Source organism: Electrophorus electricus, chromosome 22 (assembly GCF_013358815.1).
Source record: "Electrophorus electricus isolate fEleEle1 chromosome 22, fEleEle1.pri, whole genome shotgun sequence".
NCBI classification, from domain to species: domain Eukaryota; kingdom Metazoa; phylum Chordata; class Actinopteri; order Gymnotiformes; family Gymnotidae; genus Electrophorus; species Electrophorus electricus.
In genome coordinates, this window is record NC_049556.1 from 2,685,594 (window position 1) to 2,710,765 (window position 25,172).

At 43.9% G+C, this 25,172-nt stretch overlaps 3 protein-coding genes across 4 annotated transcripts; all 3 read left to right on the forward strand.

Moving 5' to 3' along the window:
• Positions 1-658: 658 nt before the first annotated feature.
• Positions 659-10,604, forward strand: ddx46 (DEAD (Asp-Glu-Ala-Asp) box polypeptide 46). Of its 2 annotated transcripts, none has more exons than XM_027030593.2 (23): positions 659-718; positions 1,183-1,368; positions 1,607-1,684; positions 1,848-1,929; positions 2,044-2,212; positions 2,453-2,655; positions 3,017-3,127; positions 3,249-3,414; positions 3,524-3,644; positions 3,796-3,971; positions 4,587-4,708; positions 4,800-4,878; positions 6,153-6,235; positions 6,470-6,634; positions 6,750-6,912; positions 7,281-7,474; positions 7,818-7,955; positions 8,080-8,229; positions 8,565-8,792; positions 8,965-9,183; positions 9,310-9,454; positions 9,796-9,869; positions 10,207-10,604. In XM_027030593.2, exons 1-23 carry the CDS (start codon positions 702-704, stop codon positions 10,252-10,254), a joined length of 3,117 nt encoding a protein of 1,038 aa, XP_026886394.1. In that variant the 5' UTR covers positions 659-701; the 3' UTR covers positions 10,255-10,604. The 2 variants fall into 2 exon arrangements, with proteins under 2 accessions (XP_026886394.1, XP_026886393.1); XM_027030592.2 differs by lacking the exon at positions 659-718 and adding an exon at positions 772-812.
• Positions 10,605-11,077: 473 nt separating this feature from the next.
• c22h5orf24 (chromosome 22 C5orf24 homolog) lies at positions 11,078-15,589 on the forward strand. The gene is made up of 3 exons (XM_035521450.1): positions 11,078-11,302; positions 11,998-12,629; positions 14,418-15,589. Exons 2-3 carry the CDS (start codon positions 11,998-12,000, stop codon positions 14,641-14,643), a joined length of 858 nt encoding a protein of 285 aa, XP_035377343.1. The 5' UTR covers positions 11,078-11,302; the 3' UTR covers positions 14,644-15,589.
• Positions 15,590-17,586: 1,997 nt separating this feature from the next.
• cdc23 (CDC23 (cell division cycle 23, yeast, homolog)) lies at positions 17,587-25,049 on the forward strand. Its single transcript, XM_027030605.2, has 16 exons — positions 17,587-18,069; positions 18,977-19,049; positions 19,149-19,286; positions 19,395-19,437; positions 19,754-19,859; positions 20,082-20,214; positions 20,727-20,904; positions 21,002-21,099; positions 21,337-21,418; positions 21,689-21,842; positions 21,985-22,104; positions 22,179-22,254; positions 24,033-24,094; positions 24,258-24,336; positions 24,477-24,596; positions 24,791-25,049. Exons 1-16 carry the CDS (start codon positions 17,960-17,962, stop codon positions 24,956-24,958), a joined length of 1,740 nt encoding a protein of 579 aa, XP_026886406.1. The 5' UTR covers positions 17,587-17,959; the 3' UTR covers positions 24,959-25,049.
• Positions 25,050-25,172: the final 123 nt, after the last annotated feature.

Here is a 25,172-nt window from a genome sequence, read left to right on the forward strand (position 1 = left end):
CCACAAGGTTAGTCTGGAGGTGCTCCACGAGTTCATATCGTCTAGTCGCACGTAACCTTTGTGAAGTTGATTTAACCTGATCTCTACCCGTCTCTATGGTCGATTACCTTGGATATTTATTTCCACACTTTATTTTTACTTAAACAGTAAATTAAAGATCATTGACTTGAATCATTTGAATGGGAGGCTTGGATTTATTAACTACAGTTGCTTTTTACTGTAGTACAGGAGTCATTACAGTTATATTTGGCTGCTTTGTCAAGGATTTGTCATTCTAGCCACATTGATGTAAGGCCAAGTTCAATTGTGGTTATTGCACTATGACAATAAGTCCTGTAAGAACTCCAACATACTGTGTGGCTACACCTCTCAACAACCACTGTGTGTGGATACACCTCCCAAAAACTGTATTCTTGGTTTACCTGGAGGAATAGTAGAGTAAGAAATGCATTAATACTTCATAATAGACTAAATAACCGAAACAATAAACCATATTCGCATATTTAAGCTTTTTTTATACTCGGATCACGTTTCAGCTGTCCCGTCTACAAGTAAGTACCCTAAATTCAACTACATTCATGTTCCCATTCATGCCCAGTACGCGGCGGTGTAGCATATGACGTTACTTTTGAAGCCGCCAATAAACACAAAGAAGGCGACGAGGAAGAAGAGCTAAACATTTGCTAGCTAAGGTACACACCATGGGACGGGAGTCTAGGTGCGATGAGCTATTCTGCTTCTTGTCTTGTTCAGATAGCTAGTAGCTACGTGGTTACATATGCGTGAATGACCACTGCTCCGCGGGTTAGCGCGTAAGTTTAGCTAGCTATTAGAGTAAAGAGTGCAGCCACATGTTTGGAGTAAACTTGCTTCATGCTAATAATGCTAAGTAGCTAGCGTTAGGTGAATCGATTAGCTGAGCATTACTGAGCACCGAGTAGTGCGTCGAGCTCACGGATCATTGCGAATAGCTGCCACTGTGGTATCTGTCGTATAGGAAATTATTCGGTGAAGTTATTCGCTAGCAAATTTATACAGCTATATAGACTCCGTGTTCAGTAGCTAACATCTATCTTAACTACGTTAGCTGTGTGTGGTAATCTGTAGCCCTCAATGCGCCCTTAACGTTCCCTGAGGAGGTTGAGCAGGGCCTGTTTGTTAATTCTGTTGTTGTATTCGCAGGCATTACAGGAAACGCTCGTCTTCCCGGGGAAGGTCCGGGAGTCGCTCCAAGAGTCGCTCACCTGACTCGAAACGCTCGAAGAAGGATGACCGCGCCGGGTCGCGCACCCGGGAGCGCAGCAGGCGGGACCGCTCCCGGAGTCGGGACCGCCGCAGGTCCCGGTCCCGAGAAAGGAAGCGCCAGAGGTTACATTTCTCCCTCACTCGCTGTTAAATCGTTGCCATCTGTTTTTCACACTGTCGTATTGTAAAAAGTGGTTGGAAATGCAGTCTGACAGCACTCCATATGCGTATGCTGTGCAATAGATTTATTAGATTCACTTTGATTCTGTTCTACGGGTCCAGCATGTCAGCAGTAATGTTGAGGAGTGTAGCTTGTTTACTGATCTTTACTTTAAAAGTGTTGTCTCCTGTTCACGCTTAGGCGATCAAGGAGTCGAGAGCGGAAACGTTCCAGGAGTCGGGAACGCAGGAGGTCTAGGAGCAGAAGCAAAGGTCGAAGGTCAGGATCCCCTAGTCCTTAGCAAGAGTAGAAAAAATGTCTGAGAGTCTCCAGCGTTTAGCTGCCATGCTCTTCACACACTCCCCGGTTCTCAGCTAATAGGATACAGCAGTGATTAGAGCGACATGTCATGTGCTTAAAATCTGTTTATTGTATCACACAGCAAGGAGAAAACTGAAAGTGGGGATCAGCCCGTGGATAAAAAGAAAATAAAGGAGGAGAAAGAGGAGGAAAAGCCCGAAGACGTACGTGTTACGGAGGGTGGAGTCGTGGCGTTACGGAGGGTGGAGTCGTTGTGCGTTTGGGGTACATTTTGTCCAGCATTAAACTAACCTGGGGCCTTTTCACATGCTGTGTAGCAAGACTTTGACCAGAACACGCTGGAAGAAGAGATGAGGAAGAGGAAGGAGCGCGTGGAGAAGTGGCGGGAGGAGCAGAGGAGGAAGGCCATGGAGAACATCGGCGAGATCAAGAAGGAGCTGGAGGAGATGAAACAGGGCAAGAAGTGGAGTCTGGAGGATGATGACGGTGTGTTTACAAACGGACTGCCGTTCCCGTTAAGTGTGTTTACGTGGATGATGGTCTGTTTGTGACTGGAACAGTCTGTGTCCGAATACAAAACAGCATCATCCAGAAACTTCCCAACCATTTTAAGATTTAAAAAGTGCAGTAATAATCAGTGGGAACACGCATCATTCAGCTGTTTTTGTTTTAATTAATTCAAGCTTTTTTTTTTTTTTTTTTTTTTTTTTTTTTTTTTTTTTTAAGATGATGATGAGGAAGGTCCAGCCTCTGTGGAGCATGAAGGTGAGGAAGAGGAGGAGAAGGTGAAGGAGGGAGAAGCAGAGGCAGTGGCAGAGATGGAGGAGGAGACAGGAGAGGAGCTCGACCCTTTAGATGCCTACATGGAGGAGGTCAAGGAGGAGGTCAAGAAGTTCAACATGGGCACCATGAAAGGGGGCAATGACAAGGTGAGGGCAGTAGGAACTCCTGGTCACTTCCCATCAGCATGAAAGTGGGAAATGACAAGGATACGGGAACTCCAGACCTTCTACATTTATATGGGAAATTACTGTGCCTCTGGTTTTTTTTTTTGTGTAAGGAATGTGTAAGGAATGTTGTAAGGAATGTTGCAAATGAATGCAGAAACACTTGTGACCATGTAAATAACTATTTCTTCAATGCCCCTCAGTAGTTTTAATGTGATATTAATATTTAATGTTATGGTAATGTTGTTAGTATTTTAATGTAACTAGTCTAATAATAGTTTTAATGTAACTACTATGGAATGTGCTTTCTAATTGCGCTTTAAACTCCGTCCTGTGGCAACAGAAAGGTGGAATGACGGTGACGAAGGTTGTAACTGTGGTCAAAACAAAGAAGATGCCTCATACCGCAAAGAAGAAGGGGGAGCTAATGGAGAATGATCAGGATGCCATGGAGGTAAGCCAGAAAACCCACCTTTGTCTCGGCCCGCATGCGCTGATCGGGGTGTCTTATCTGTACTCTTGCATGTTGGTAGAGTCAAACTGTCATCTCGTGTGTTTTTTTTAAATTTGTGTAGTATTCATCTGAGGAGGAGGAAGTGGACCTTCAGACTGCTCTCACCGGCTACCAGACAAAACAGCGCAAGATTCTTGAGCCTGTGGACCATCAGAAGATCCAGTATGAGCCCTACCGCAAAAATTTCTACGTCGAAGTTCCTGAACTGGCAAAGATGACACAAGAGGGCAAGTTTACAGCTGTTTTTTTTTTTTTTTAAAGCCGATTTTGTCAGTTGACTGAGCACTGTTTGTTGTTTTTGAGTTTGTTGTACAAACCGCTATCGTTGCCTTCCAGAGGTGAACGAGTACCGTCTGGAGCTGGAGGGCATCACGGTGAAGGGGAAAGGCTGCCCAAAACCCATCAGGACCTGGGTGCAGTGCGGCACATCCATGAAGGTCTTAAACGCCCTAAAGAAGTGAGTGGCTTTCTTAGCTGAGGTGCCAGCACGTTCTCTCAGCCTTGCTGAGCACTGGCCTTTAACCAATACCAGGCGCTTTAACCACACACGCAGGCATTTTGACACAGGAGTGCGTGTTGTATAACCCAAACTTCTCGTCCTGTCTCAGACACAACTACGAGAAGCCCACTCCAATTCAGGCTCAGGCCATTCCGGCCATCATGTCCGGACGGGACCTCATTGGAATTGCGAAGACGGGAAGTGGAAAGACCATTGCCTTCCTCTTGCCCATGTTCCGGCACATTCTAGATCAGAGGCCTCTGGAGGAAGGTGAAGGCCCCAACGGTAAGCACCTGTTCTGTCTGTATCGGAACAGCAACATAAAATAAGCTTTGGAAACAAATCTACCCATTAATGACAGTTTGTCCTATTCAGTGTCGACTCTTAAAAATTGCAGCATCAGTCCCTTAAATCCCTTTGGTGCTGCTGTAGTTCAGCACCGTAACGGGTTCTAAGATGCAGTTCGTGCTACAGTGTTTCATTTATGCTGCTGCCGACTGTGTTTGGCAAGAGCAACTGCAAAAGCACACTTCTGAAACTAAATGCAGGGCTTCTTTACTTAGGAAAACAATTGTACCAAATCCATAGACCACCAGAGGTGGCTTTCAACGCACCTTACACTGTTATTGAAGTATTTCATCTTTAATTTCACCAGAACTTGTAGTGTTGTATTGCTATCATAATGAGAAATTTTTATCCATGAAGTTTGCCAACAAGTCCCAGCAGATTGCACAAGCTATAAAAAAAAAAAGGTTTGCAAACCATGACACTGTAATATTTCCCCCCCATCTGTCCTTTTAAACTGCTTGCTTGAGCACTTGTTATCCAGCTGAATCTGTTTATCACACTAGGTGTAAGTTTGATCACTAACACAGAACAAAATGGATTCCTCCCTTCCAGCTGTGATCATGACTCCTACTAGAGAGCTGGCCCTGCAAATAACAAAGGAGTGTAAGAAGTTCTCCAAGCCTCTAGGCCTCAGGGTGGTGTGTGTGTACGGAGGCACTGGAATCAGCGAGCAGGTGCGCAAAGTTTGGAGATATCATCGTACAGAACACCCCAAAAGGCTGAACTCTAACACTCTGTGTCTTCTGTCTCTCCCTTGGGGAGCAGATCGCAGAGCTGAAGCGTGGAGCAGAGATCATAGTCTGCACACCCGGTCGAATGATTGACATGCTGGGCGCCAACAGTGGTAAGTGCATTCGTGAGTAAGGTTGCAGTCTGCAGTGTGATTGGGGGCGAGGTTGCGGTCTGAAGTGTAATAATGTGAGTGATTTAGCAGTTGGTAAAACTGATGTTTTATCATGCTGAGGAGTGTCTGTTCTCTGATTGAGTTTTATTCTTAATTCAAAGGTTGAACCATATTTTAATTTAAGAAATCACGGTATTTACAAATAACCTCATTGTTGATTTGCATGAGATTTGTATTTGAATGTGAATGATGACATTTTCATTTATTAAACTGACAATATTTGACTGTTTTGGAAAATGTAATGCTGAGACACTTGAGGCCTTGCCTGGTGATCCAACTAAAGGTGGGTAACGCTTGTGCGTCTCTGTACATTGACGAATGTTCAGTCAAACAAACTACTTGTGACGGGAATAAAAAAAATGAGTCTTGTGCCTAAATACTCTCTTAACTTGACTTTCTCAGTCAGTAACCAGTTCCTCTTCTGTCTCCAGCTGGAAGGGTAAAACTTGGGTCATCTGCACTATAGTTCAACTAGAAGTTTATTTTCCCTGCCTTAGTGCACTTGTTTGTGCTGTACACTGATTTGAGTGCAGTGTGCGTCATCTGTGGGTGTTCTGGTCATGTGCTTTAATGTTCTGCTAATGTACCCTTACGGGGGAGTGGGGGGGTGATCTGGCTTGAGAGACTGTTTACAGACTCTGCAAAGTGCAGCTCTGGGTTTTGGTCAGCTGATGCTAGATACTTGGGCGGTGAGCAGTGCAGGGTTTCACTTGTTGAAGGAGGGAATAAGCTTTGGTCTGGTGAGGAGTTGGGGTTCAGGTTCACTAGGGGTGGGGAGAGGTTGGGGTCAAGGTTCAGTAGGGGTGGGGTTTTTCTTTCCACACATGCGGGGTAACCTGTTATTTGTCTTTCCTCCCCACGTACATTGTAACCTGTAATTTGTCTTTCTCTTCCACACATGCGGGGTAACCTGTAATTTGTCTCTTTCCCAGGTGAAGAGCCGGTCAGATAGTGCTTGATGCAGCTTCTTCTGTTTAAATGTATGATGTGGCTGCTATGTGCGTTTTAGCAGGTTCCACCGTGCCCCTCAGATGGTACGCAAGAAAAGAAAAGAGTCATCGAAGCACTGGTGTCTGTGCAGCTCCCTGTAGACATTATCCACTTAACGCGCTCTCGGTCATTTGTAAGATGCTGCGTTAGAGTTCTGTGCAGCTGGTGTTCAGGCTGCTTTTATAATAAAGTTTATCGATGTTGCTTTGTGCTTGGATGTCCAGGTCGGGTGACCAACCTGCGGAGGGTGACATATGTGGTGGTTGATGAAGCAGACCGAATGTTTGACATGGGCTTTGAGCCACAGGTTAGTCTCTCTCACCTCATGTGACTAGTTCAAAAGGTAATGATAGTGTAGGTTGACCCGAGGGAGCAGGAACTGTACATGCCAACAGATTGGCTATAACTGTACCCTTATAAATGCATTTATGAGACACGTGTACCTAATACTTCACGCCTGTGTTCTAGCCTGCAAAACAAAAAAAAACAAAACAATGTTATCCATGAACATAAGACGTGTGTGCTTGTGCGTGCGGCACAGGTGATGCGCATAGTAGAGAATGTCAGGCCAGACCGTCAGACAGTGATGTTCTCGGCCACCTTCCCCCGCGCCATGGAGGCACTGGCCAGGCGTATCCTCAGCAAGCCCATGGAGGTGCAGGTGGGCGGCAGGAGTGTCGTCTGCTCGGACGTGGAGCAGCACGTGGTGAGTGCACGCAGCCGGCTTCAGATTCCACGACGAACACAAAGAGCCCGTCGCTCGGTCACACTGCTCTGTTTTGTTGTTTGTTTATCCATTTATTTGGCTTATCTGTTATTAGATTGTCATTGAGGAGGACAAGAAGTTTCTGAAGTTGCTGGAGATTCTCGGGCACTACCAGGAGAAAGGCTCGGTCATCATCTTCGTAGACAAACAGGAGCACGCAGACGCTCTGCTCAAAGACCTGATGAAGGCCTCCTACCCCTGCATGTCCCTACACGGAGGTAGGCCTCTGTCTCCCAGGCAACGGGAAAGAACCCATTTACAACTGGTTGTGTAAAACAGGTTTGCTTAAACCACTTCAGGAGGTGGTTAAGACGCGTTTTAGCCAGATGTCTGTTGGTCTCTCCATGCCACATTCAGCAACCAAAACCCAGCTCAGTATAGTACATCACAGCGCACGTTAGCATGAATGGAAACTAAATGCTTATTAGCCATTTGGAATGACACTACGGTACAGAATAATCAGCCTGCAGAAACAGATCAATATTCGGAATGGGCCGATTTGAATATTGAGTGCCTGACTGAATATTGAATTCCTCGGTGGGCATGTGTTCACACTTTTGTCTGAATCTGCTCGTCTGCCTCACAGGAATTGACCAGTATGACAGAGACAGCATCATAAACGACTTCAAGAACGGGGCCTGCAGACTGATGGTGGCCACCTCCGTCGCTGCCCGTGGGCTGGACGTCAAGCAGCTGATCCTGGTGGTCAACTACAGCTGCCCCAACCACTACGAGGACTACGTTCACAGGGCCGGCCGCACAGGCAGGGCAGGAAACAAAGTAAGTAGGACTGGGGCAGGCTGGGTGGGGGTTGGGCTTATGGGGGAAGGGGAGGAGCCTGTTGGACTGAAGCAGGTGGGCTGTAGGAGGGGCTTATTGGAGGGGCCTGTCGGACTTTTGTGGTCCTGTGTCTCGGAGGATCTGAGTTGAGTTCGGACCTGAGGGTCCTAAATGTGGTGCTTATTCCTGCCACATTTATATGTAGCTTATTACTTCGTGTTATTACTGCCTCATTTCTGTATGTCTGCTTTATTATCAGTGTCTTTTGTAAATCAAGATTTCATGTCTTCATGTATTCATATCCTATAACGAATGAAGAATTTACTGGTGGTGCGTGTTGCAGGGCTATGCCTACACATTCATCACTGAAGAGCAGGTACGTTACGCCGGTGATATCATCAAAGCTCTGGAGCTCTCAGGCTCCTCAGTGCCTCCGGAGCTGGAGCAGCTGTGGGGCACATTTAAAGAGCAGCAGAAAGCTGTAAGTGCGCGCCGCTCACCCAGTGAAACAATTTACATACTCTTTACACCCACTGACACGTTAGCTGGTGACAGTAATGCTGCGTTCCCTAAGCGACGCTAACCCTGCCGTTCTTTTCTAACAGGAGGGCAAAAGCATCAAGAGCAGCAGTGGGTTTTCGGGGAAGGGCTTTAAGTTTGATGAGACGGAGCACGCTCTGGCCAACGAGAGGAAGAAACTGCAGAAGGCTGCACTGGGGCTGCACGACTCGGACGACGAGGACACGGCCCTGGATGTGAGCCACGCAAGATCTTGCATTAGTTACAGATGAATAGAACAGTAGCCTTCAGTAAGGAGGTTGGATGTAGGTGTGGATATATGAATGACCAAAATGTGTTGACTGCCAGAATTGGCTGAAACAGACAGACTGATGAATGGACTGATGCACTTGTAGTTCTTTAAAGCACAGTACAAATGATATAGTGCTGTTTTATGATTTTGTAATTCTCCACCACCGAACACATTCGCATGTGTCTTGCATGCTCATCCTGGGAATACGTTCATTCTGACATCACAGCAAGGGGACTACGTTCACTCTGTTTCTCACACACTCTTCGTCCTGCCCTGTAGATCGACGAGCAGATTGAGAGCATGTTTAACTCCAAAAAGCGCGTGAAGGACCTGTCTGCGCCGGGCGGTACTGGGGCAGGGGCTACTCCCGGCTTCACCGGTGCCACTTCCGCTGCCGGGCTTGCTGGGCTGGCAATTCCCTCTGCTGGCAACATCCAGAAACTGGAAATTGCCAAGAAGCTGGCGCTCAAGATCAACGCCCAGAAAAACCTGGGAGCGGAGGCGCAGGTGAGCAGTAGAAGGGGAAGACTTTATACTTTTCCAGTGCACACATCCTTAAAAAGACTGACTGCTTTTGCCTTGTTACAGGATTATCTTTTCAGGCCAGTGTATGACTGGTTCTGTTCCTGGAGCCCCGCCACTCAGTCTTCTGGTTTTTCTTTCTCCTGCTTAATGGTAGGATGTCATGCAGCAGGCGACCAATGCCATCATGAGGGGAGGCACCATGATCGCCCCCTCAGTCTCCGCCAAAACCATCGCGGAGCAGCTGGCCGAGAAGATCAATGCCAAGCTGAACTACACGCCTGTGGAGAAGCTGGAGGAAGAGAGGCAGGCTGCAGAGCAGGCTGAGAGCATCAAGAGATACGAGGAGGAGCTGGAGATCAACGACTTCCCTCAGGTGGGCGCTTTGCTCTGTGTATTGTGGTGTACAGTCTTCTGGTCTTTGGGCTACACTGTTCATATGCTAATGATTAGTGCAGTGAATCATCATTTGCATGAACTTGTTCCTTGTTTTGTCCTGCAGACGGCCAGATGGAAGGTGACCTCTAAGGAAGCCTTGCAGAGGATTGGCGAGTACTCTGAGGCAGCGATCACCATCCGAGGAACGTACTTCCCCCCAGGCAAAGAGCCCAAGGAAGGAGAGCGCAAGATTTATCTGGCCATAGAGAGTACGTTTCCTTCAGTACTTATCCAGCCATAGAGAGCATGTCTCTAATGAAAGTATGTTCCTAATGGTACTTCCCTGACTATCGGCGGTATGTTTTTTAACATTACTTATCTGCCTGTCCAGAGTATGTCTAACGTTATTTACCTGACTACTGAGAGTATGTTTCTCATGTTTGGCTATTGAGGGTGTATTTAACATTTATTTATCTGGTTATCTAGAGTATGGTTTTATTGGAAAACTATTTATTGTAGTTATCGGAAGCTTTAGAAGAATGTTTGAACATAAATAAAGGGTTGTATATGAGTAAATTATACTTTTGAACATCGTGGCCACTTTGTTTAGGTGCTAATGAGCTGGCGGTGCAGAAAGCCAAAGCAGAAATCACCAGGCTGATCAAAGAGGAGCTCATTCGCTTGGTAAGATTCGGAATAGCCTCATTACTTCAGTAGAGCCTGAAACCTATTGTGTGAATTAAAGAAGGGACTCCCTGAAAAGTAAAAGGAAACTGTTTTGTATTGAAAAGTGAAATTGCTTGTTGACTACCTTATTCCTGGTTTGATTCATCAGTTACACTCCTGCATTACAAATACTGTTGCTCTAATGAAAAAATACTCCCTAGAACTGTTTGAATTGCATAGCCTTGTTGTATAAAAATGATTAGCCCTGCTTTGTAGGGGTGTTGTTGTTGTTAAACACAAAAGTTAAAAATAATACATATTATCTTACTAAATGCTTTCCCCCCTTACCTTCCAGCAAAATTCATATCAACCAGCCATCAAAGGACGATACAAAGTTTTGTAGAGGCATCATCCAGAATTGTTGTCGACGTGTTCGTCTTCGCAACACCATCGCTTCGGACTTGGTTAACATTTGGTTAAACAGAAACGAAAATAAACATGAGCAGAATCTGATATTCCCCTCGATGTATTTTATTGTATTTTATATTCTTTTTCCTGCTGTCTGAAGCTGTACAGCTTACATATTTTTGTTTGATTTTCTTCTGCTCAGCAATTCCATCTTTGTGTATTCATCTCTACTTCAGGATTTGTCAGCATGTTAATGATTCAGTATGCTGATCATTAACTTTACAAACATGTAGCTTAGATGGTCTTTTACAACAATAAAAATGTTTTCGAAAATGATTTTTAAAATGGGCGTTTACTGAAACTGTTTTGATTGCTTTTCTGAAACATCTTGTGGCGGGGCATTTTGTGCATAGTTTTACTTCCTTACGAGTTAATCCTGGACACTAAACTGTTGAGTCGGATTAACCCGAGTGACAGACTGGGGAATTCTCATGAGTAGTTTATTCAAACATTCATAACAACAACTGCGGCGAGAGTCATGAATCATTTATACCGCTGGCAGGTGCTTCAGGCGGGGAAAGAGCTTACACAGCCTGTGAGCGATAAAGAACGATGTCTGTTTAGGCTCAGAATAATCTTATTTAAGTGTGTAATTCTCTATGTCGGTCCACCAATGTTTCGGTGTCTCGTAGAACAGCGGCCTTGCTAAACTAAAATTCATGAGACTGTAATAGCAGATCATCAGACTCCTCGACGCCGCAGAAGGAGCGCTTTTATGTCCACCAACTGCGCATGCTCAGACTCACGACTTATTAATTTTTAATGAAAATGGCTTCCATTCTCATCTAAACCCACACGGGTAGGGCAGAAATCATTTAGAAACAAACAGAACCACTATTTCATTTTATGCAACGCTGTATAGGTTGTAAGTGTTTTTAGGACAGCGGTTCGTCTGTGGGCAGAACGAATAAGCTGTAGTTTCGAGGATGGGACGTGTTTTTTGTGTTTAACCCTTTACGTTCCGTTATCAGCTATCAAACAAGGTACAGTAATGTGCTGCTTTGTCTTTTACCAGTTTCATGCGCCAAAATGTTAGTTCCATCTTAAGAGATATACTTCTGTGAGCTGGCTGTTGCGTCGGTGTCTATATCTGCGATTTATAACGGTGACAAAGAAACTCTTTGTTTTGTGATCGACGGTGACATTCCTGCGCCGTGCGCGTCAGGTTGGAGTTTTGCTGTGCAGGGTTGCGCTGAGGACCCTGCAAATGCAGTAGTGTTACTGTGTGAACGTCATGAACATGTGCTACAAAAATATAGCACATCTTATAACTAACTGTGTTTTAATGGAAACGACATACAACTACATATTTCGAGTAGTCAGTCTATGGATACCCGTAACGTTAATGACTGTACATACATTTTCTTACGTTCCTGGCTCTTCGAAAAATGATCGGTGTTTTCTGGAATACACCTTATATTAATGCAATATCAGCAGAGACACAAAGGCTTGGGAAAAGCACGTGCTTTAGCCAGGACACTAACAAACAGTTGTTGAACCATGTAGCTAGGTGCTATGCAAAATGGAGACTACAGTCAAGAGACGAGCTGTACTGAAATACAGATCTTTCCAAAATTCACATTCCTCTAACATGGAACTGTGCACCACACTGTGTGTGTGTGTGTGTGTGTGTGTGTGTGTGTGTGTGTGTGTGTGTGTGTGTGTGTGAATTTCACAGATGCTGCGGCAGGTTGGTAGCAGTAGTAATGAGTACTGTATGAGCGGAAAGCCCCTGTGTTTGGCTGAGGATGGTCGGCGTCCAGTTGCACACTTTGACCTGTGTTCCACGCCAGCAAACAAGTTCTACCCACCGTCACCCCCAACAGCCCCGCTACAGACATCTCTAAGCCACCTGACAGCTCCGTCCCAGGGCCCCAAACCTGCCCCGTGCCAGAGGCAGGTGGCTCCTGCCCCGCCACGTGTCCCCCAGCGTGTCCCAGCACGAGTCTCGTCGCGACCTAGCCTCAAAGCAAGCGACAAACCCGAGGACTCCAAGAAGAAGAAAGTGCCGGGCAGGTCGGGGAAGCGCGGCCGGCCGGCGGGGACCACCAAGTCCGCTGGGTACCGGACAAGCAGCGGCCGACCGCTGGGCACCACCAGGGCGGCAGGGTTCAAAACCAGCCCTGGGAGGCCATTGGGTACCACCAAGGCGGCAGGCTATAAGGTGAGCCCGGGACGGCCCCCGGGCAGCATTAAGGCTCTGTCTCGCCTCAGCAAGCTGGCGTACGGAGCGTGCACGGGAGCGGCATTTCCATACAGCGCCATGCACAAAGCAGGAGATGCCAACACAAAGGAGCAGCAGGCCAATGAGTAAATCTCTCCTCCTCACTCCACACTCCTCTCTCCCCTCCTTGTATAGAATATTTCTGGATTACATGACTAGAAGCCCAGACCAAATGAAATCTTAAACCAGGCTAAAAAAGTTAGATGTTTCAGGCACCTTTTTTTATTAGGATTATATTTTATGCCCTAATAGATTTGTATGAACCAACTACGGTTAGTCAAATGTGTGGCATTTCCTACTGTAGACATGACTAACCCCATCCTGTCTGTTTCCTCACTGTAGACATGACTAACCCCACCATGTCTGTTTCCTCACTGTAGACATGACTAACCCCACCATATCTGTTACCTCACTGTAGACATGACTAACCCCACCATGTCTGTTTCCTCACTGTAGACATGACTAACCCCACCATGTCTGTTTCCTCACTGTAGACATGACTAACCCCATCCTGTTTATTTTATCACTGTAGACATGTCGAACCCCACCCTGTCTGCTTCCTTGCTGTAGACATGACTAACCCAAGAAAAAAAACAAAAACCTGCACACCATAAATAGAAGCATCATCTGTCAAAAGCTGCAATTTTAAGTCAGTCCATACATTAGAAATTTTTAGTGCTACTTTCTAACGTTGGATGGTTTATTTAAGGCGTCCAGACCACATGACCTATGCTGAGGATTATTTGAGTGGCCATTCAAATCACATTTACAGCATTTAGCACGTGGTCTTGCCCAGAGTGACTTACAGAAGTGCTTTGTGGTCTCCATGGAGAAGTGACATAGTAAAGTCAGAGGTGGTGGGTGTTGGACTGGTGGATGGTTAAGATAAATTGTGCATAGCAACAGTGGCTATGGGGTGATTCTAAGAAAAGCAGCTGGTTTGTATTTACATAGTACAAAATAGCACAACTAGGAACAGATTACAAGGCAACAACATGATATAAAGAACACAGGCTACATGCACAGTGAACATGACAGGTGCTAGAATTAACAGAGGCTACGCACACATGTACTGTGACCAGCAGGGAAACACGGGGTATAAATACAGAGGCATACAAGCTCTGACAATACACAGGTGAAACTAAAAAAGCACAGTGAAAACCAAGGACTGGACCAGGAACTGGGAAAATGAAACAAGGACAATTACATTTCAAATTAATTATAATTTCAAATTAATTAATTATATTACTTATTCATAAATAGGGCTGTTATAACACTTAGGATAGTATTTGCCTATATTTGGCCTTCAGTATCCAGCAGTAGCACTTTTCCATACTATACATAAATGAATTTAAAAATTAGCATTCAGGGTAATTTAAAATGGTTTTTAAGTCTTTTGTGAGATTCTTGGTTTACAGAGTTAGAAGTGGCACCAAAATAATCACTCATAAACAGGACACAAGACACAATTCCAGAAACGTTTGTTTATGACCGCGAGTGTAACTACCTGCTTAGGTTATTTTACGAATTATTAATAGCTTTTTCAGTGTACTTGCTGTAAAAAATCATTATAAATCTTTACTGACACCTAACTTAACAGATAGCATCCTATAGCTTCATTTACCTAGATAGTTACCCAGCCAATGCTGATGGATGTTCTACTTGGTTACATCAGCAATTCCTTAGTTACAGGATCAATTTCAACAAACATGCCGAACATAAACATTTGTTGATAAAACAGAAATGTCTCTATATAGACAGAAAGCATTTCTGTAAATTGGAGGGCCAGTAAACTAATGAAAGATGAATATATATATAATTGCTCAGAAGACAAGAGTCAATTGTTTTGTGTGTTCTTTTGTATCTTTGTCTAGGACACCAAAAATGGCACTAGCTTCCTCAGTTCCTCAGTTTCTGGTCAGTGGGTTTCCCTCCGCACGAAATCAAAAAACACCACCGCCGAGCTCCATAACAACTGCAGCACCGAGCAGCATGGTGTCATCCGGAGCGTGCTCTCAGCCGGACCTCTGCCAGGGTGACAGACAATCAGACAGCGTCGGGGCTTTGCCCTTACACGGTTCGGTACCACCATATTCATAAGCCTGGGGACTTCAGACTGGAAACTTTCAACTTGGAAGCAGAAGGGACAGTGAAGTCAGAATCACCAGTGTTTAATACTGCATCATGTTTTTTTCTGTTCTTACCTTATTTGGAAAATGTTTTTGGCCTCACAGCTAATGCCATCACTGATGTATAAGAACATTCTAGATGTTTATCTGATGATAATCAGCACCAGTGGTTGTAGGTTTACTTTTGAGGGGATAATACAATATTTCTACAGTTAATGTGAAAATGTCCCCTCAATTTTTACCTGTCTTTTATAATCACTTACCCTTAACATTTTACTTTACATTGGAACATAAAAGCTTTATTTTATATTGGAGTCAGGAAGGTTTTTAGTGCAGAATTTCTCTGTGGTAAGCATTTATTGTTAATATATGTGACTACTGCATGATAATGATGTGGCAGTTATACTGATGCGGTTTATTTTCAGCAATTTTCTATTCAGTAATGTGCCATCACCCCACCAAAGAATTTTATAAAATCTGCCCAGTTCACAAATGATGAAAATGACTCCATGACTGCTCTGTGCTTAAAGTTGCACTCCACAATACAGTAACTAAGGGACACACTACCAAAGCTCGGTTTATTTTCATATAACCTTATCTGACTGGTCACCCAAGGTATATAGTCTTGTGTCGTGGTTGGTATGTAGTTATACTAGAAAGGTAGTGGACATTGCAATAATCCGTTTTTTTATTATTATTTCAGAATGTAAAGTGATTGAATGAAGTAATATCCACAGTATTTTTCTTTGTTTTAGTGGACTGGTCATATCTTCAGATGATATTTGTGCTCCAGTCCGTTGTGAATGTGCTGTTTTGAGAGACTGGTCAGTTGATTTTTGGCTTAGGTTTTCGTCTTTGGGCGTACAGATATATGAATATATGAATATATGAATAAATTCATGTTTGCTTTGATATAATGCTGTGCAGGATGTATTGATGTTGCATTATAAGAAAATAAGCATCACCTCTGAAAGCATCATCACTGGCCAATCAGAATTGTGTATTTGAGGACTCATCCACTTTGTATGCTAATTATAGGACATTTAGCCCAGAACCCAGTCTGTCATTGGACAAAATTTTGTGACAATTACTTATTGCTTTTATGGCAAGTATTACAGTGGAGTAAATCATTTTGAATGTTTTATCACTTAAGTTAAAAAATAACATTTTATAGAATGCAGCTTTAAGACTGTACACCATATGGATTTAACTACAGTTCCCATTGTATATATGAACCAATACCCTGTCTGTTTGAACCAATGAATCACTACACACCAAACTAGGACCTAGTTATTCTAATAAAATGTTAAAATTCACTTACTGCTAGACATTTGACTCACTACACACAGTAGGGCCTAGTTATTTTGAAATAGTGTTAAACTCCACCTCCTCCCGAACTAGAACCACCAACCATGTTGTGAAATTCACTACTCAGTACTCCTACATAACACTGGATGTGCATCAGGTTTCCTCCACTCCAGGCTCCATTTACATAGTTATTCATTTTTATTAATTAGGCCCCAAACAAGGTACGTATAGCTTTAGTATACAGATATTAGGCCTACTCATTTCTAACATCAGGCTGTGATGCTTCTGGAAAACTCTAAATGTAGAATACTAAAAAAATAAAACCCTAACAGGGCAAAAATTACCTCAGATGTGTACATGTAACTGTTTCATAGAAAAACCTATTTACCTCAGATATGTATACACCTAAATGGTTTGTGACACTTTTGTGACACTGTGACAATTTTAATCTGTTTTTATCCACCCTAAATTGCACTGGTAATCCACAGATCATCTTTTTTTTTTTTTTTTTTTTTTAAATTTGTAACTGGAAAATCTTTCCAGATTTTGTAAACAATGTGCCTATACGATGTACTTTTGCAGTGTAATGTCCCTGAGTTGAATATAACACAATGTCCTTTGCTTTCTTTCCAATCTATCCAAAACATTCATTAAAACACTCTATTAGTTTGATCTAAACACGGGTACTTTGGGTTGTGAGCAACGCAGCTCGAAAACTAGCCGGGTCCTGGTATGATTTATCTCATTACCACTTGTATCAACATCATGCAAATAATTCTTTATGTAAATATGTTTATGTAAATGTGTTTATTTAAATGACAGCTATGATTACAGAGCTCCACTACTGAAGGTGTTGCTTTTAAGTCCAGAACTGGACCAGAGTTATGTTCCCAGGCATTTCAGCCATTTACAATGAAGGACAAAATAATACTTTTTTATTTGTGTATAAATGATTATGAATATCTTTGATTTTTAATTTAAGTGAAACATTCTCTTGGTCTAATGTTTTGGCCAAGCACATAAAGGAAGCCGATACACTTCCTGTAGCTACAAACATCAAAACCTACAAGTGTTTTTGTGATTTAAATTGTTTGTTATTTTTTCCTGTCTGTCCATGAATGTGAGATTCAACAACTGTCCCATAATAAACAAAACTGTGAGATATACTTTTATATGCATGTTAAGTAAAATAGCTTTAGGTTGAATTTGTTACATTGTCACATGACAAAAATAAATCCCCCACACAGGTAAAGATGACAATCCCACCACTGTCACTAACATCTTACTCCATCAATACTGAAGGCGCAGCGGTTCTGCCAGATTTCTTAACCTTTTTCCATATGACCCATTCATCCAGCTTGGCCCCAATGATCACAACGAAGCATTTTGGCGTGCCAAAACAATACAGCCCCCATTTTTGAAAAAATCTTGCTTTGTATGCTTGGAGTATTTGGTTTTTTAAGATTTATTTTAGTGTAAGTAGGTTCTTATTATAAGATTGTGGGCTATCTGATATTCTGCAATAATTTCCCACAACGCCTCTCTGAAATCCCCATATAGTTTTAAAAACATTTCTTCCGGCCCTCGACTACAATATTTCCGTGCACAGAGCCTTTAACCCTTCTTTTCTTCGCGTGAATTCTCTCTCTCTCTCTCGTGTCAAAAAGAAAGAAATACCAAGGTTATGTATTCCATACAAAGAAATGTATTTCTTGTTTAAATTCGCGGTTATTTATTACTGCTTCGTTGCACCGAAGTCTGAATCAGTTTGTCACTTGCTGATTAAGAGAGTCATGCTGTCCACGTCCTGAGAGGCTCGACCTGTGATTCTCACCTGCCCGGCGGAAAAGTCCCACACTGAAAAGCCAGCCAGTCCAAACGTCCTGCCCGGGGCTGTGGTGGACGCCCCCGGCAGGGAGGAGGGTTTCACCTCGACAGCCACCGCGTCGCCCTGGCGATGAGAGGAAGACACGCGAAACATGGCGGCGACTCTGAGCGGCGAGTTTGCAGACTTGGCGCAAATCAAAAAGCAGCTAATTTCAGTTATAGCCCAGTGTAAGGAGAGAGGGCTCGTCCACAGTGTGAAGTGGTGAGTGGTGCCACCGCGCCCGGGTTAGCGAGCACAGCCTAGCTGCTACGAAAATACCGCCAGTTAGTTGACTAAAAAGCCATATGTTTATCAAGATGCTAGCTGGCTAGCTAGCCGGCTAGCCGCTTTGCTAGCCCAGGCAACTAACCAGTAAGCTGGCATAGCTGTGTGACATTCCCTGCTTGAGTGGCCGTTGTTGTGTTGGTTTCGTGTGTACAAACGTGCATGTCTGTGTACGGCTTTGCTGTTAAGGTCCTCCACGATCAGGGAATAAACCGGCAGGTTAGCCAACGCTAGCTACTCTTCTCTCTGTCGTGGCCAAAGGCACATATCGAATCAGTCAGCTGCAAATTAAAATTAAAGCCGTAGACATGCGATAATCAAAGACTTATCCAGAATCAGTCAGTAGCCGTTGACACTTTCGGAATTTGTTTTTAAGTGCCTGCTTCTAGAGTCACTTGGCTTTGGCCTGTACATACAGGAGAAAAACTTGACTTGTCTGTTCATTTTCTATTGGGGTTTTACATTATGGACTTTCATGAATACGTGACACGTATTTGTAGTATTTCAAACATGATGCAAGTTTCTTTTTCTAATTTTGGAAGGTCAGCTTTGTGTAGACAAAGGATCTTCAGGAACGATGATGTAAAATATTTCACTCTTACTGAAACCTGTTTTGAGACCCCACAATCATAAATCTTGCAGGTCTGGTGAGGGGTGTGAGTCTAGCAACGAAGCATCAAGAGTGAGGTTCTGCCTGTTTGCCAAGGAAGCCCCTGTTACACTTTGTTATCCTGAGAGACTAAATCTCTGCAGGGCCCCAGCTTCATTGGGTCCCAGGTACCTTCCAGCGAGTATTCATTGTCCAGACTGTTGCTAAGCTACCGCTGCTGCTGTTTTCATACAGGGCTTCGGAGTTGGCCTTCTCACTGCCTTCCCTTCCTCTGGACGAGGTTCCCCCGGCTCTCCCGCTCACTGAGGTCAGTCTGCCAGCAGTGTAAGTGTGCAAATGTATTTCTGCACCTCGACAGGTCTACCACAGATTTGCTGTGTTCTTCTGTGTGCTTCTCTTGCTTCAGGAGGATGCTCTGGATCTGGACGCCCTCTGCTTGGCCAAGTCGTATTTCGACCTGAAGGAGTACGACCGGGCTGCCTACTTCCTACGGGGCTGTCGCAGTCAGAAAGCTTACTTCCTGTACATGTACTCACGATACCTGGTGAGAAGACGCTGCGTTTTATTTTGACGGTTACTCTTTCCCCTCTTTTACAATGCTGAGTGCCTCCAGAATGATGACTGCTCACTTCTTATTTCTCCCACGTTTTAGTCAGGAGAGAAAAAGAAGGATGACGAGACTGTTGACAGCCTGGGTAAGCCCCCCGGCTTGACGGAGCCTTGCGTTGTTTTGACATGCTACTCAGATCTGATTCTGCAGCACCACATCGTGTTGTTCCTGCTGCAACACACAGAGCGAGGTTGAAAGGTTGAAATGGGTGTAATGTTAAATAAGTGTTTCTCCCAAAAATGCTAACGTGGTTAGTAGTTTCAGGACTGCCGCTGTTGTTAACCTCCTCCTGCTAGATTTCCTTTGTTGGTGTGCATGTCTGGGGGTTCTCCATTACTGTGTGTGCCCTGTGATGAGTGATGGTCACAGGGTTCTGTGGGATGCTGTTTTCGTTGGTGCAGGTCCTCTGGAGAAGGGCCAGGTCCGCAATGAGGCACTGCGGGAGCTGCGGGTGGAGCTCAGTAAGAAGCACAGCGCCGGAGAGCTAGACGGATTCGCCCTTTACCTGTACAACACACACACACCCCTGACACACTCCCACCTACGCCACGCACCGCACCATACCATTAGCTTGCTGTCTGCCTACACCTGGAGAGAATCCGAACACTCTCACTGTGTGTGTGTGTGTGTGTGTGTGTGTATGTGTATGTGTATGTGTGTGTGTGTGTGTGTGTGTGTGTGTGTGTGTGTGTGTGTGTGTGTGTGTGTGTGTGCTTGCTTGCCCCTCAGGTATGGGGTGGTTCTGCGGAAGCTGGACTTGCTGAAGGAGGCGGTGAACATCTTTGTAGCTGCCACACATGCGCTTCCTCTCCACTGGGGGGCATGGTTGGAACTGTGTAACCTGATCACCAACACTGAAATGGTAACTGATATGTTTGGGTTCAGCAGCCTCAGGGCTTTGCATGGTTCGCGTTTCTGCTGTTCCGATGTGAAATATCTATAAAAGTTTTATCGGAAATGTTTGTCTGGCGAAAGAGTGCTGATCTCATCGCCAGGTTCACCATGAAAATATTTACAGGATGTGGCGTGTGAACTTGGTCTCACCGCGGTTCAAGAAAACACTTAGAGTTAGAACACTAAGTGCTTTATTCCATAGTATTGTAGTTACTGTAATCTGTAGACAATACATTTTATTTTACTAGGCTTTTAAGTATTCTCTACACCTATTTGGAGATTGTCTGTTTCAATCCCACATCCTCGGGGTTGCTGGAGAGTTTACAGACTTGGCATGAGCTGACATTATGCACAGCTCTGTGGCACTGCACACTGTTTCCAGAACTTCCCGTTGTGGTTGTTCTCCGACGGATGGATACCGATTGGTTGTTTTCCCTGCTGCATCCTGATTGATGGCTTCCCTCTGCCCGCCTCCTATAGCTGAAGTCTCTGTCCCTTCCGGACTGCTGGGTGAGGGACTTCTTCATGGCACACGTGTACACAGAGCTGCAGATGATTAAAGAGGCTCTGCAGAAGTACCAGAGTCTCACAGAGGCCGGCCTCACCAAGAGCACCTACATCATCTCGCAGATCGCTGTGGCCTACCATAATATACGAGGTCTGTCGCTGAACCGCGGCATAACGGGCGGATGTGGGGTTCTTGAGTTCGGTTCTGCAGGAATGTCAAAGAAAGCATGCTGATGTGTTTCTGCCAGATATTGACCAGGCCTTAGGTTTGTTCAACGAACTTCGGGAGCAAGACCCTTTTCGCATTGAGAACATGGACACCTTCTCCAATCTTCTGTATGTCAGGGTGAGACCTGATCATTGTCGGCCTGTTATTTCTGACATTTGTTCTGCAATCTGTAATAACCCACAGTACCCTAAATGATTATTGTTTTAAAGTTATTTGCTTATCATACGTTTTATTAACATGAGCTAAATATCTTGCATTTCTCTGAGGGTAAAGGGTAAATTAAGGGTGCAATGATTTTAGCAGTTACTATATGATGGTGGTGAAACTCTCTTCTGGTATGTAACCCCCCCACAGAGCATGAAGCCAGAGCTCAGTTACTTGGCTCATAATCTAGTAGAGATCGACAAGTACAGAGTGGAGACATGCTGTGTGATTGGTGAGTAAAGAATGAAGATCTGCTCAGTGATGGGTCAGTACACAACAGAGATGTGATTGTGATTGGTGGGTAGAGAGTGGAGACGTGTTATGCAGTTGCCCCAGAGAGCTCGTCAGGTCTGTGGACACAGTAACAGAACATTTACAGTGCAAATACAAAGTAATGTACCATCCTGAAACTGTCCACACAACACACAAGGACGTATTTCCAGCGCACACAACACGTGGACCCTGTTACCTAACCCGGCTGTCCCGCTTGTCCCGTGTACAGGGAACTACTACAGCCTGCGCTCGCAGCACGAGAAGGCGGCGCTGTACTTCCAGCGGGCGCTGAAGCTGAACCCCCGATGCCTGGGTGCCTGGACCCTCATGGGCCACGAGTACATGGAGATGAAAAACACCTCGGCCGCCATCCAGGCCTACAGGTCCACCCGCTACCGCCGCTGCTCAGCCTCCTAACACGATCCGCCACCCCTGTCCTCAGACAATTTGAAAATGTGTCCACTGAGGTGTGAAATTGAAAGCGGTATGTTCTGATGGCCTCTCGCTTCGTATGTCGTCTCTCAGACACGCCATTGAGGTGAACAAGCGAGACTATCGAGCCTGGTATGGACTTGGACAAACCTATGAGATCCTCAAAATGCCCTTCTACTCACTCTACTACTACAGGAAAGCCCACCAGCTCAGGTGTGTGTGTGTGTGTGTGTGTGTTGCCATGCTGCCTCCAGTCTGTGTTTTATTTTGTTTTTCTTCAACTGCAGACCGAACGACTCGCGTATGCTGGTGGCCCTGGGGGAGTGCTATGAAAAGCTCTCTCAACAAATCGAAGCCAAGAAGGTCAGAAACACACAGATTGGGGGAGGGCTGTGCATACTGACTTAAGGGATGACTACATGTCTGATCTAGGGCCATTCCATCGAATGGGTGCCATTTCTGTCCCAAGGACATTATATGTATAAATATGCATGTAAATTACCTGTACAACACATTTTACTATTAAGCAAAGTGACCTACACATTGGTGCAAATGCAAATTTAAGATATATATTTTAAAAGATTATAACTACACAACACTGAAAAAAAAAAAATTGGATTACCTGTTACCTGTCCCCACTCCCTAACTAGACCCTTTACCATGAAATATAATTGTTAAAATTAATCGTTAAAAAAATTTGTTTTTGCTTTGTTGTGACTGACTATATTCCATCTGAGCTTTTTATACATTTCACAAGAAATGCAGAATATTGTAGTTCAAATACACACTTTATGTCCCCAAATGTTCACTCAGTCCTATTCCCCTAACACAATCCCTCTGCCTATACGTTTTAATCATTCCAAAAGTCACATGTTAATCAGGACTTTATATCATCTGGCTGTGGGAAGACCAAAAGTAAATTCTCTCATATTTTTATTGTGTGTATTTGATGGTGATGTAGTTATGACTGAAAAGGTTAATCTCAACATACTTTCCTGTTACTAAAATTATTTCTTGGATGTTATTTATTTATGATACAAATATTAATTCTTGGTAAATTGTTAGAATGTTCTCAGAGACCTCATGTTATTAGCATAGATGACATGTGGCTTTATTTAATGTATATACTAGTTATGTGCTAAAAATGTTCAGTCCTCTTACTTTTAGCCCTGTTACCCATGTAAAGAGGAATGAATCTTAATGATTTATTAATGAGAATAGTCAATATAACTTGTCACCTGATTTTTAAGTTTTGTAGTTGGTTTGACTGAAGTTGGAGATGTTTTAAGATTAGTTTTACAGTGTGAATACAGGGAGCCAATCCAGTAAGTGCTGCAGAGAAGCGACAACATGGCACTCTACATGCTGCTGACATGCTGACCCAGAAAAGAGAGAGAAATATTTAGAGAAGGAACATGAGAAATACAAGAAGGATCTAGAGTCAGGCAGGAAGAAAAGTACAATCACACAAATACACATGCGCACACACACATGGACACACATTCCCGTTACCCAGTGTTCTTAGTGTTATTCTGAAAAATGAAGGTAAACCATATATAAATATAAAATTTATATTTGGTTCATCAATTATCCAATTGTTTTAATCAATGAAATATTAATTTGAGGTTTAGGTCTCATTTAAAAGGAAATGTTTTTGCATTAAAAAAAAAAACTGCTTGTGTGCATTTTAAAGTATTTTTTTGTCACAAATGTCAATTATCTGAACATGTAACCAACTGTTTCTTTTAAAATGCACACCTTTCTTGAGAGAAGAACAAAGGAATTGGTTCACATGCTTTTCAACATATTTTTTTAATGACTCATGAGTTTTCATAACTTGACTGAGAAATATGTAGCCATCTCCCACTTAAAAACCTTGTAAAATGATCACTGACCAATACACGTTTTGAATAGTTTTTTTTTTAATATATATAAAAATGTTATTACATTCAGTGTTTGATTTTTGAAGAGTTCAACATGCACATGGCACCCATTCGGTGGAATGGCCCTTAAGGGACTTAAGGGATGATTTTAAATATAGACACTGTTTTTGTACATTTTCAGCTGTAGACTGAAAATGACTACAGGTCACAGCTATAGCTGTGTGATCAGCAGTATTTCTGTTCTGCTTTGTGTCTCAGTGTTACTGGCGAGCATACTCAGTAGGGGATGTGGAGAGAATGGCTCTTCTTAAACTGGCGAAGTAAGAGCACATCTTCATGCAATAGTTGTGGTACTGCTTAATGCTCATTAACTTTGGTAGTGTGATTAGTGTTGCGTTAACCTGTTTTAATGGGCTGTAGTGTGTTTTTAAGATTTTGTAAGTGTGTTTGTTGTGATGTAGTGTTGCATTATTCTGTGTGCAGGCTTCATGAGCAGTTGAATGAGTCAGATGATGCTGCCCAGTGTTATATTATCTACATCCAAGACATCTTCTCCTGTGGGGTAAGGCTGTGCTCTGGTATAGAACATTAGTGTGAAACTAGGGCATCCAGGTGTGAGTGTCTTTCCAGGTGTACTGGTGTATATTTTAGTGTACTATAACCTTGCTGCACACTATAAGTGTGTGTGTAACCCTCCCTCAGGAGCAGCTGGAGCATGCTGAAGTGAGCACAGCCCTGCGCTACCTGGGTCAGTACTACTTCAAAAACAAACTGTACGATGAGGCCTCGCTGTGCGCTCAGCGCTGCTGTGACTACAACGATGTGAGTCTCAGTCCCAGACTGAAAAAACCACACACTCCGCTTTAACACACTCAAAACCAGGCACACTGCACACTCTAACCCCTGGCTTTGGGGCAGTGTTGTAATGCCCATATATAATCATGTTTCTATGAGCACAAAAGGTAGTGGAACAATTCCTTCTGCCAAATTAAAAGCCCCCCCCCCCCCGTCTGTAGGCGCGTGAGGAGGGGAAGGCCCTGCTGAGGCAGATCTCAGCCGTGCGGGAGCAGGGAGAGTCGTCTTCCACAGACCTGTCCCTACCCATTGTCTTCAACCCCCTCTCCAACACCACGACACCTGTCAGAAGAGTGGCTCCTCTGGACCTGTCCTCCGTCACACCCTAACGCTGGACTAGTGTGGGGTTTTGGTTTTTTTTTGGTTTGGGGTTTTTTGAGTTGTGTTTTTTGTTTTTTTTGCTTGTTTTTTAAAAAAAATAAATTTTCATACATGGTTAAAATTCATGAGATTATTGAGCAGATTAATAATGGTTGGATTTACACTGTCTACTTTCAAATACTAATGTATTAAAGTTGGGGTGGGGTTGGCTGGAGACAAGGG

Excerpts from the sequence above, each read along its gene's own strand:
- ddx46 (XM_027030592.2), top strand. The coding sequence starts at position 787 with ATGACCACTGCTCCGCGGGTTAGCGC. Across the intron at positions 813-1,182 it reads ACTGCTCCGCGGGTTAGCGC|GCATTACAGGAAACGCTCGT; the intron begins GTAAGTTTAGCT and ends TTGTATTCGCAG. Across the intron at positions 9,184-9,309 it reads AGATCAACGACTTCCCTCAG|ACGGCCAGATGGAAGGTGAC; the intron begins GTGGGCGCTTTG and ends TTTGTCCTGCAG.
- c22h5orf24 (XM_035521450.1), top strand. The coding sequence starts at position 11,998 with ATGCTGCGGCAGGTTGGTAGCAGTAGTAATGAGTACTGTATGAGCGGA. Across the intron at positions 12,630-14,417 it reads AAGGAGCAGCAGGCCAATGA|GACACCAAAAATGGCACTAG; the intron begins GTAAATCTCTCC and ends ATCTTTGTCTAG.
- cdc23 (XM_027030605.2), top strand. The coding sequence starts at position 17,960 with ATGGCGGCGACTCTGAGCGGCGAGTTTGCAGACTTGGCGCAAATCAAA. Across the intron at positions 21,843-21,984 it reads GCCGCCATCCAGGCCTACAG|ACACGCCATTGAGGTGAACA; the intron begins GTCCACCCGCTA and ends GTCGTCTCTCAG. Across the intron at positions 22,255-24,032 it reads AACAAATCGAAGCCAAGAAG|TGTTACTGGCGAGCATACTC; the intron begins GTCAGAAACACA and ends TTTGTGTCTCAG.